Raw genomic sequence first — 11,540 nt, 5'->3', positions numbered from 1 at the left:
GTAAATTAGTGGTTACCAGGAGCTGGGGAATAGGGAGTTATTGTTTAATGGGTACAGAGTTTCTGCTTGGATGATGAAAAGTTCTGGAAATGGGTAGTGGTGATGGTTACACAACACTGAGAATGTTGTCCTAAATGCCACTGAAGACTGCACTTAAATACAGTTAAAATGGTACATTTTATATCATGTATATTTTAACATATTTTAAAGAGTAAATGCCTTGGGCCCCCGTGCCTAACCTGCTGCCCGGCACACAGCAGGTGCTCAACATTCATTTTGTAACTGAGAAGATACCTCACTCCAGCCCTATTCAATTCTATGACGACTTTATGCAGATTGACATAAGGAATAAACCAATTTCTGCTTAGTGACAAAGCTGTGGGGTAGGGGGGACAGATGAGGATGAAGGAGGAAGATACACGAGATACAGCTGACATTGAACTATTTATTGACAATAATGTCTGAGTAATCACAGTGTGCCCAGTGTGAGGCAAATTCCCGCAGAACGGTGGGGTGGCGGGCTTCAGCGGGGCTTCCCACGAGGCAGGCTCGCACAGGCAACTGGGGCTTGGAAGGGCAGGCAGCTTTCAGCTCGGAGGTGGGGAGTAACCCGGGCCGGCACCAAAGGGTCTCAGTCTGGCTTTTACTCCCAGCATCCATGCTCCCCCATCCCAGGGGGTAAACTGAGTCGGAAAGAGGCAGGCTGCCTTGGCCCCAGGTGACTGGGCCAGGAGACACGGGGCACCCTTGGCCCGAGCAGGGCGGTCTCTTGGCACATGTATGACACACGCTTGTGTGAGACCGCAGGCTCGGAGCCGGTGGGTGGCGGGGACCCCTCGCCTCTCAGACGGCGAAAACTGGTCCGGGCCGTACGGTCCGGGCCCCCGCCGCCCCTGTGCCTAGGCTTGTGGGGCTGGGGGCCGTGTGGGCTCGGGGCTCGCGCGGCGCTCCCCGGCCGGGGTGCCGCGGGGGGGGGCGGGGGGGCGGGGAGAGCGGCGCCTAGCCCAGCCCCGCGGATGACAGGAGCCAGGGAGCCGAGGAGGGAGGAGCCGCCGCCGCCGCCGCCGCCGAGCGCTGGGCTGAGGAGCAGAGAGAGCGGGGCGCGGAGTGCGGGCGGCTGGGAGCGCGCTGAGCGGGGGAGAGGCGCTGCCGCACGGCCGGCCACAGGACCACCTCCCCGGAGAATAGGGCCTCTTTATGGCATGTGGCTGGTAACTTTCCTCCTGCTCCTGGACTCTTTACACAAAGGTGAGACCCGCGCGGGCGGCAGGGCGGCGGAGGCGGCGGGGCCGCGGTGCGCGAGGCTGGCGGCGAGGCGGAGTGCCCGGCGGGCTCCAGGTGCCCGGGGCGGGGGGTGGGTGGGTGGGTGGGGGGACGGACCCCGGCGCGGGGCCGCGGATGGGGCGCAGCGGGGGAGGGGCAGGCACCCGGGGAGCGGCCAGGTAAGAGTCCGCCCTGGACCGCCCCGCCAGCTACCCGCGCCTGCCTTTTTGGGGCGCGCCCGGCGGGGAGGTGGTGAGACAGCCCCTCATCTCCCCGCTCGTTGCCGGGCCGCCGTTCTGCCCGGACCCTTCCCCCAGCCCCTTGCCCGCTGCCTGCGGCTGGGTGGCGCTGGGACCCCGGGGTGCCCTCCGAGTCGAGGGTTCCTTAGGCCGTGACTGTTCACCTGGGAGTGCTGGCGGAACCGGGCCGCGGCTTACTCCCTCTCTGCCACCGCGCGCCCCTCCGCCGCCCCGGACCCCCTGCATCGCACCGCACCGCGCTTATCCGCGCCCTGGCTGGATGCAGGGCGGGGAGAGCCGGGGGTCCCGAGACCTGGGCTCCCTATAATAGCAAGTTTGTTCTCCAAACCTAGAGGTCGCCTTCGTCCAGCCCCACTGCCCCGGGCACTAGCCCCGGCTTGGCTGCGTCGCCTGGCCACCTCAGGCAGCGCGCCCCAAGGTGCGAGAGTCTGCGCTTCGGCTCCTGGTCAGCGGACATGGGGACGAATCTTGGGTTGGGGGGGGCGCGTGTCGCTTTCCCCGGAGAGAAGGCGTTGCTAAGGGTGGGTCCAGGTGTCCGGCATGTCCAGACCTGCTGCTGGAGCGCTGCGCACCTGATCCTCGAGGTAGCCGGGATTGGGGGGTTGGAAGCGGTCAGACATTTCCAACCAGAATCACCTGGGCACCGAGTCGGGATCAGGCAGTCCCCGGCTGTCGGGCTTCCAGGCGATCGCAGAGGACGTGCCCCCGGGCGCACAGATGGCGGGAGATGAGGCGGCCGAACTCGGCGCCCTTGCGCTGAGAAGCACACACGCTCTTACGAGCTCAGCTTTACCTGTGCAGCCCTCTAACTTTTCTCCTTCGCGCCCTGGGGGACGGCCTCAACCCCCTTTGCCCAGGCGGGTGCCCTGGCCCAGCTGCAACTCTTGACCCCTAGGCGATGGGGGAAGGGCAATCCAGCAGAGGGTTGGCGCTCCCGGACGGGTCCGGTCAGTCCTTGCCGACGCCCCAGGGGTCTGGAGTCTGCAACCTGCCGGAGCTGACTGCAGTATCTCGTGGCTTTGGGGGAGGAGGGTGACCCTATTTTATTTGTAAGTACCGCCCGGTCAAAGCCAGACTGAAGGCCAAGATGCTGCTGAGGTGCGGGGCGAGGGCTGGCCCCTGAATCGTGGACAAAGTAGTTGAGTTTCTCTGACCCAGCGGGGTCCACGGGGTGACACACCAAGGCTGGTCTAGGTTGATTAACCCCTTGACCCCGCACAGCACCCTCTTATACCCCGTCCGTCCGCGGAGCAAGCAGCCTGCCTCCTGTTCCCCCGGGCCCCCCACCCGCAGTCTCCCTCTCCCCAGGCTCTTCCTGCTTCCCTCCGCCTCGCAGGCTGGCTCGGCTCGCAGCTTTAATTACATTAATATTAAAAATACATAAGGTGAGGAGAGGCAGCTTTCTCTCTGGCTAGTTCCCTCTCCACCCGCCACCCCTTTCCATTTTGTCGGGCGAGGAAGCACAGGCTGGAGCTGCTCCCACACTCTTGCCCAGCCTTGTCCACACACACCTCCCACCCCCTTTCCGGAGACCTCTTCCAGAGCAGCCCATTCCCCGGGAGTCGAGGCCCCCTAGCAAATACCTGATGGACTCTCCCCTCCCCCTTCCAGAAGCCGGCCATTAATAAATGAAGCCCAAGCTATTTGATAGGGAAGGGGCAGATGGGGATGGGGTTGGAGAAGGGCCCAGAAGGCGGCAGGACGGCCCGAGGGGCAAAGTCCTCTCCAACAGGAGAAGCCAGTAGCTCTGGCCTTGGGCCTGCGGGAGGCTGGAGGTGCCAGGTGAGGCGGCACCTAAGTGGCCTTTGGGTCTGCAGAGCTCCCGCGCCCCTGCCATTCAGAGGCTCCAGCATCTGCGCTGGGCGCCAGGGCGACTTGCCAGACAGGCCTTTCTTTTCCTTCGTGCCTTAATTGGGTCTTAGGTGCCAGGCTGGTCCCCGGGGCCTGTTCTGCTTGGGGTGGCGTGGTGGTGGCGGAGGCGGCTGGGGGAGGATGTTGATGTGGTGAGAGCGGCGAAGATGGGGTTTGGTGTATTTTTCTCTCCCGTTGCCTGTCACCCCCGCGGCACCAAGGAAAATGTAAATGTGAATGTTCGAGGCTGTTACAGAAAACAATATCCTCTTGCAATAATTTGTATGTCCATCTGTGAGGAGGGGGAGGAGGCAGAGAGAGAGGGAGGAGAAAACAAGATGAGATGGAGCGTCCTCTGGATGGAATTAAGCAGTTATTGAATGTGTTTTAAGCGTCTGTTCTTTCCATTCCTCTCGAAATACCTTTTTTTTTTTGATGAAGCCTGAGCTCAGACTGATTCTCCAGAACTAAACTGGGAAGGTGTTTTAATAATCGGTTGTCGAGTCTTCAATAACTGCCTTATTATTGCCAAAACAAATCCAGGTTCGGGCAGCCAGAGGAACCCCAGCGAGGCTCTCTCCCTTGTTCCATCCAGCGTGCCAGCATCTGTGTTGCCTGCAATTGCATTTTTACTGTGTAAAAGAGCAAGCTTCCCCGGCACTAAAATTCCTGTTTTCTAAAAGCCAAAATAATGGGGTGCATTGATTTTTTCATTGCCCCCCCAACCTCTCGGATGGGGACTCATGGTTCTTCTCTCCAGAGAAGACCAAACTAAAAGCCTTCGACAAGCCATTAAGAAAATCTCTAACACTCTGTTCAGAGTCTAATTAAAAGGGGGGTGGGCACTCAGGGAATGTGTTTTTTTAAATCTCGAAATGGCAAACACAACTTAGGGGAAGGAGGTGAAAGACCAGTGAACGCTGGGGAGGGGGTAGGTAGGCAGAGAGGCCCTGGGTGCTAGGATAACATGGGGGAGAATGGGATTGCCTTGATGCCCGACAAACCTTTCAGATGCTTCGTATTTCTGGGCATCAAAGTCAGCTGCCTTGAATATATTTCTGCAGCAGACTGGGGAGCTCAATTAGAAACAAAAAGCAAGTAAGCAGTTGACCCAAAGGCAGCGCGTAAGTTGAGCAGATCCCAGTAGACTGGCTGAATAGGCTTATTTTTCTCAGATTGAAGAATCGAGAGAAGGTGGGCAAGCAAATGGCAGGGGTGGAGGGTGGGGTTGGCCCAGCGATGCTTGCGCACCCCCACCCCCGGGCACAGGGTGGTTGTCTGCACAGGGCACCTCATGGGCTGTTGGCTTTTGTCAGAGGGGTGCAGACCTCCAGTCCCCCTTACCTTCTCCGGGTCTTCAGGAATTCCACCCTTGTGACTTGCTTGGTCCCCTGCTCAGCTTGGTGAAGGACGATTTTATTTGTGGATGAGTTGAAGGGAGGGTGGATGTTCAGAGAGCTTTTTTGGGGGGTATGGGTACCAAGCTGGGAGATTCTTCCCTCCCACGTGATCCTGGAGGAGGTGTTTCTTGGGGGCATTGGAAACAGTCAAAAGGAAACGCCCCCAGCTTCCGAAGTGCTTTCTCAGCCCCTAGCTCAGTAGATTCTAACCAGCACCCAGGTGCACGAATGGGGTGAGCCACAGGCAGCAGACATGACAGGGTGCCAGGAACCCAAGGGCAGGCCCGGGATTTGCATATAATTTGCATACAGATTTGCATGCTCACCTAGCCAGGCCAAGAGCCTCCTCACCCTCTGAGTAGCCGCATCTTGATCTCAGCCTCAGTTGCAGCCAGGCAGTGGCTTTTCCTTCTGTGGAATGGGGGTGGGGCAAGAGTGGGGAGAAGGATGATGTTTTGGGTGGTGCTTCTCTCTTGCCTCTGAGTTCTAGGCCTACAGGGGCTCAGCACTGAGTTTTTCTTCTGGCAAGGCAGCCCCCGAGCTTGCAACTGGGGTGGGATGGGTGACCGGTGGCAGAGACACCCGAAGGCAGACCAAACTTTGGGTGTGGGTTGCGCCTCTTGTACTGCAGGAAGAAGAGAGGGGCACACCTGCTTTGGGGATCCAGGGCCAACATTTGTTTTCTGGTGAGTGCACCCCCAGAATGGAGGATGCTTAGGGCTGTGGTCAGTGGGTGGAGAAGCAGCAACTAACTGATGGGAAGAGGGTATCAAGTGAGGCAAAATGCTCTTTCACCCCGCTGGTTTGTCGGTGTCCAGCTTGGGAGGGGGTTGTGGCCTCTGAGGGGAAGAGCCCCCAGCGGCTGCTTCTACCATTGTTAAGACGCCTTCTGTCACATGCAGTGGTGGGGGCGCGGTGAAAGGCAGGCACTGTGGTCAGACGATGGGTGTATAAAGAGTTGGGAGTAATGCTTGAAGAGCACACAGTTCAGGGCAGCTGGAGTGCTGCTTCCCAGAGAGCCAGCTGGGATGCCCACAGTGGGGGGGGGGTGGCTTCGGGAATGATTCTGTCTGCATTTCCGGGGCCCTGGGCAAATCCCACCCTGGCAGGTGCAGCTCCAAGGCCTCCCAGAGTGTTTTTCTGCACATCTAATGATCTGGGAGAGCCCTGGTCCACCAGAGCCCACAGAGGTTTCTGAAGGAGGTGGGGGTGGAACCCTAAGGTGTTGGGTAGAGCCTCGGGGGATGGCCGGAGGGAGAGAGGGAGAGGGCCAGTGGGCAGAGCTTCAAGCCCTCCTCCCCCAGTTCTTCCAACCAGAGCATTTTATATACTAGAATTGTGAAGAAAAATAAAAGAGATTGCAATTCGATGGTGCAGTGGATATTCGGAGTCAAGGCAAACCCTTCATTTGCATCCTGGCTCTGCACTTAGTATGTGACCTTGGTCCTCTCTGAACCTCCCTTTCTCCAGCTATGAAATGGGATTAAAGGAGCTAATGCATATGAAGTACCTAGAATATAACTCGTTTTCAATAAACCTTAGACCTCTTCTTTTTTCTGCACTACTCCCAGCTTCAGCCCCCTTCCCCCCCAGAGCAGAGCATCTGCTTCTGTCCCGAATGGTGGTACTAATGAGCCGCAGTTTTGGCCAAGCCAACGGACTTAGACTTTGTAGCAGTGAGAGAGGCTGAATGGTGGCCAGGGCAGGGGGCGTCACAGCTTCCTTCCATCACCTATCAGCTGGGTAGCCTGCAGGACCCGTCCTCAGCCAGATAGCCGAGGCCATGCAGCCTCCTGGGTGGCCCTGGGGTGGGGCGGGGTGGGAGCACCCAGCACACTCCCTTTCCCCAGCCACAGCTGGTGGCAGTTGTAGAAAAGGTGAGGGCACAGGTTGGCTCCAGATTTGGATTTGAGGGTGAGGCAAAGGCCAGTCTCATACCTACCAAAGGAAGGCTGGGGTTGGTTGATAAAGCTCTACCATGACTGGACACAGTAAGAGCTGATTTAATGCCATAAATCTATGTACGTGGGCTGCACAGGGGGAGCCCCCATACCTTGTAGCTGGATGGATTTCTGTCTTTCCCTGCTAGGATGAACTTTGCTGTTTTTCAGGTAGTTTCATGTATAGAGAACACCCTTGACAGCCCCTGACCTTGGGGATCCCTGGACCACTCCTACCTCCATAACCCGGTCAGCCATATGACCCAGGGAAGCAGCATATGACCCAGAGGTCAGTTGCTGCTCATGGCAGGTTGTGGCCTGTGGGTCCCATGAGTGGCGGGGTGAGGGCTGTGGCACAGCAGCCTGTGTGCCCTGTTTAACAGCTGTTTGTCCTGTGCTGCTTTCGCATGAATAGCATTAGCCTTGGGCACCACCCCTGCCATCCAGCTGCTATCCCCTCATCCGTTCAGCCACCCCCTGCCCCACTTCCCCATGCCCTTGCTCTACACGCTGTTTGCACTGACAGTTTCCAAGGTCACCGTCTTCATTAAGAACAGTTATTCAAAGGCAAGTTGCATCTCCATTAAACTCCGTGTGTGTGTGTGTGTGTGTGTGTGTGTGAAGAAGCATTGTCCATAGACCTAGAAAACAAAGCTCAGCTGTCTAATATAGGCACGTTACCTAATAGTTCATGTGCCTCTATTTCCCAATCTGCAAAATGGGCAAAATAACCCCAGTCCTGGCTGTCCCCCAGAGCGACTGCTGTCACATATGCACAAAAAGGGTGAAGGCCATACAATGGTATAGCGTGTGACAATGCTTTGTAAACTGAAGAGGGCAACATATAAACACACACATGTAAAAGCCACAGCAAATCAGTTTTAGCCTTATAAATGCTCTGCTGAAATGAGGTATAATTACTGTCATCTCATGATACAGGAACAACGAAGGTCTCACAGCTGTGTGTGGCTGTCTCCCCCTCCCTGGGCCTCACACATATGGAGAATTTTCCTAGCCTTTGCTTTTCATCAACATGGGGAACAGCTGATGAGACAAAGCCAGGCTGCCAGCGTCTTCATGGACTAGACTTGGCAGATTCCCTGTGGCCCCAGTGCCTGGGGGCAGTGGGAGGAGCTTACCTCTGCTCCCTCCCCAGGTCCTTAGATGTACCGTTTAGTCCATAATCCTCTGGACACGCCCCTGAGGGTGTTCTCCCTGCTGGGACTCCACAGTTTTTTTGTGGGAAGGGGAGTAGGCACAGTGTCCCACCTTGGGTCACCTTGTTTGAGGTCACAGCGATTATTGGAATCCAGGCCCTGAGAACCCAGCTGACTCAGGGTCATGGACACCCTGTATCTAGGGTGGCCTCCCAGAGCCATGGGGGAGAAGGTGAGTGGGGGACCTGCTCTGGGGGTGTGACAGCCATGGGTCAAAATCTTCCAGGTTGGAAGGCACCTTCAGGGACATGGAATCCGTCCCCTAATCAGCTGTCTGATCCCCTCTGCACTGTCCCACCAGCGTTGTTCTTCCTCTGCTACAGCACTTCCAGCCACTGGAAACTCCTTCCTTTCAAGGAGGCCATTCCTGGCCAGGGAGCTATTACAGCTCTCACCCTTACAGTCAGCCACTTTCTTGGTCCTGTACCTTCTACTCACTGGCTCTGCTCCTACCTTTTAGGCCACATAAATCCAGGTGAAACCCTCTTCTACCTGATGACACTTTGACTACTTGTAGACAGATGAACTGCCCACCTGAGCCCTCTCCTCTGGGCAGCCAGCAGCCCTGGTCCCTCTAACGCTCCCTCCTACGACATCATTCCCTTTCTCCACGATGCCCTCCGTGCCTGGGTTGTTGGGATCTGAAAGTGGAGCGGCCAGAGTTGCAAGAGCGGTGGAGACGGGGGTCTGGTCCCAGCCAGGATGCTGGCCAGCTGTGCACCTGGGGCAAGTGACTCTCCAGGCCTCACTCTCCCCATCTGTAAATGGAGGAGATCGAACAAAATAATCTCTTAAGTCCCTCCAGTGTGAACAGTCTAAATCTAGGAATCTCTGGGGACAACTGTGCTGTCTGAGCCGACTCCCAGGAAAGACCTTTCTGGCCATAAGGGGCGTTCCTTTGACAGGCCCTGTCTAGAAGGGGCTGGAAGATTAAAGAGTCTGTTTGACTGTCAGCTGTTGCTCATAACTTCTGGAGCTGATGGTGAGGGGCCTTGTAGCTTGAAGGATGACTGATCTTTACTGGATCTCAGAGGTTTCTGGTTGCTGGTTACAGGAACTATGTTTGTGCTAAGAATCTTAAGAAAAAAGAAAAAAAAAACCGTTTCTGATGGACAGAGGTGACCACTTGGGCACTGGAGCGGTGCTTCTCATTGGGGTGGTACTGTTTCCTTAGGGCTGTTTGGCAACTGGGGGGGGTACTTTTTGGTTATTTTAGTCCCTAGAGTAAGGAGGATATAGTGGAGGGCAGGGAAGGATGATTAGGGATGAAATGTCTGATGCCTGGGGCAGTCCCAAATAATTCAGAATTGTCATTTCCCAAAGGGCTCTCTTTCATCAGAAACCCACCTTATAGGATGATCACAGCTTGCAGACACTCTGAGAGAATGTAGCGCTCCCGTTGAGAGACACAGCCGGAGTAAGGGAGGCCTGGGTTTCAAATGCTGCTCTGTCAGCCCTGGCTGGGCCACCTAGGAAATTACTTGATCTCTTGAACGTCCTGTTTTCTTATCTGTAAAATGGGGTCTTGGGCAGTAGCTACATTAGAGGTACTCATAAGGATTAAATGCACTGTAATGGAAGGAAGGGGCTTCTCACAGGGCCTGGCACACAATTAGTGCTGAAAAGAAATTGTGGCCATGAGGATGGTGAGTGTAGAGGTAAAGCAAGTGTGTCAGGTTTGGGGACAGAAGGTCTGGGACTTGGTCCAGCTGCACAACCAGTTCTGGTTGCCTGTAAATGCTCAGATGCTGTCTGGGGAGACCGGCCCTTCCCCTCCTCAGAATCTAGACTCCGATTGTCTCCAAGGTGTGAACACACCATAACGGGGTTTTCTGAGGGAGGGGCCAGACCCCGTCTCCCTGGTCCTCACCTGAGTTTTGGATGGACATGGTGGTTGACCTGAGACCCCACTGGCTGATCCTCTCTGGACCCGGTTTTTCCAACTATGGAATAAGAACAGAGTGAAGACAAATAATACATCTCTTTTATGAAAACCTTTGTGTGGAGATGCAGCGGAGTAATCAACCTTGCAAATTAATCTGAGAAACCTCACATCTGCATTAAAACAACCACAGCTCTGTGTGTGGCCCGGGAGCCGTGTAGCTGTGGCAATGCTCTGTTTATTGATCACACCATTATTCTTTCATTAACTCGATCACCAAATTAAGTTACTTAATGAGGTGCTGAGGTTCTGTCAGCCAAGCCCATGAGAATGGTCTGTTGTTGGGAGAGTGGATTGAAGTCCGGTATGGCAAACCTTTTTCCTATGGAGCATTACTCTGAGTGTAGACAGAGGACCACCTGCCTCAGAAACAGAGTTCCCTGGCCCTACGACAAACTCAGCGAATCTGGTATCTAAGGGCGTGCATGTTTAACAAGGTCTCCAGGTGGTTCTTATGCATAGTAATGTTTGAAAACTACTGTCTGAGGTTGCCATCATGATCGTCATTGGTGAGAGGTATTTGTTGTGGGATATACTTCCTGCCTGTCTGCTATCATGATAATATTTATAACAACAGCAATGAATACTTAGGTGGTTACCTCTACCACTTATATGTACCGGAAACTGTCATACATATTAACTCATCCAATCTAACAACGCTTGAAGTAGATACAGTCACCCCCATTTTATAGATGAGGAAACCAAGGTGTAGAGAGGCGAGGTAATCTTGCCTGCAGTTACCCTGCTTGTAAGGGGCAGAGCAAGGATTCAAGCCTGGGGAGCCTGGCACCAGAGTCTGGGCATTTAACCACTGTGCTAAGTGCCTAGTGCTATGCTAGGCCCAGGGGACAGAGTGGTGACCAAGACGGGGAGCTCATAGGCCTGCAGGGGAGCCCTGCCCGCCCCTCGTCCCCGCTGCTACCATCCAGCCACGCTCCCCGTGCCCGGGGCTGGATACCCCTTGTAGGCTCTTGCCCATCTCTCGGGCGGGTGCAGGTGGCAGGGACTCCAGCACTGGCAGATGCTCCTGGATGAAAGATCCAGTGAATGAGACTAAATATTGTAAAGGGAGAGAAGAAGTGACTCATTTCTCCCTGTGGAGGTGGTGAGACGTTAACGTTTCGGTCCCCTCAGGTTGTCATTCACGATGATTGGAGATGATGACATGGGGATAATTCAAAGTGCACCTGGGTGGAAGCCTCAATTGGCCAGACACCTCCATCCCAACCCGGGCAGGTGGGGTGGGGGGCCCCTGGGTGTCGACTGCGTGGGTGTTGAGTTTCCTTCGCCAAACTAATCCCGATGGCCAGACAGCGTGGGGCAGACGGACAAGTTGATGCGATGGATATTTAGGTTTCAGGGGTGACCCTGGGGCAGCCCAAATGCCTGGGTGCGATTTCTGGTTTAAAAATATTGCTGTGCTATTTCTACGCTTCTAATCTCCCAGCCATTTGGAGCCTGTTTTATGAAACACGGCATCAGGGTGGTGCTCCATGTTAACCGGCGGAGAAGATTAAAGGGGTTTAAGTCTGGGCGTCTGTCACATCACAACCAAGCCCATAACTTCCATTTTCTATTAAAAATCCATTTCCCCTTTGACCAGAAGAAGCTTTGCTGTTGATCTGATCTCTCTTTATTTACGAAGTGTTTCTCCCTCCTGTCCTTCT

The 11,540-nt window shown here is 55.3% G+C and overlaps 1 protein-coding gene across 1 annotated transcript in view; it reads left to right on the top strand.

The window, feature by feature from the left end:
• The first annotated feature begins 1,079 nt into the window (after positions 1 to 1,079).
• The window catches only part of DSCAML1 (DS cell adhesion molecule like 1), a 341,768-nt gene continuing 331,307 nt past the window's right edge, over positions 1,080 to 11,540 (top strand). Inside the window, exon 1 of the mRNA XM_030837857.2 lies at positions 1,080 to 1,248. Within this exon, the coding sequence (XP_030693717.2) occupies positions 1,203 to 1,248 (46 nt within the window). The 5' untranslated portion in view covers positions 1,080 to 1,202. The remainder of the gene's footprint in view (positions 1,249 to 11,540) is intronic.

Source organism: Globicephala melas, chromosome 8 (genome assembly GCF_963455315.2).
Source record: "Globicephala melas chromosome 8, mGloMel1.2, whole genome shotgun sequence".
NCBI classification, from domain to species: Eukaryota; Metazoa; Chordata; class Mammalia; order Artiodactyla; family Delphinidae; genus Globicephala; species Globicephala melas.
The sequence above is the reverse complement of the archived record's forward strand: the minus strand, read 5'-3'. Positions and strand labels throughout refer to the sequence as shown.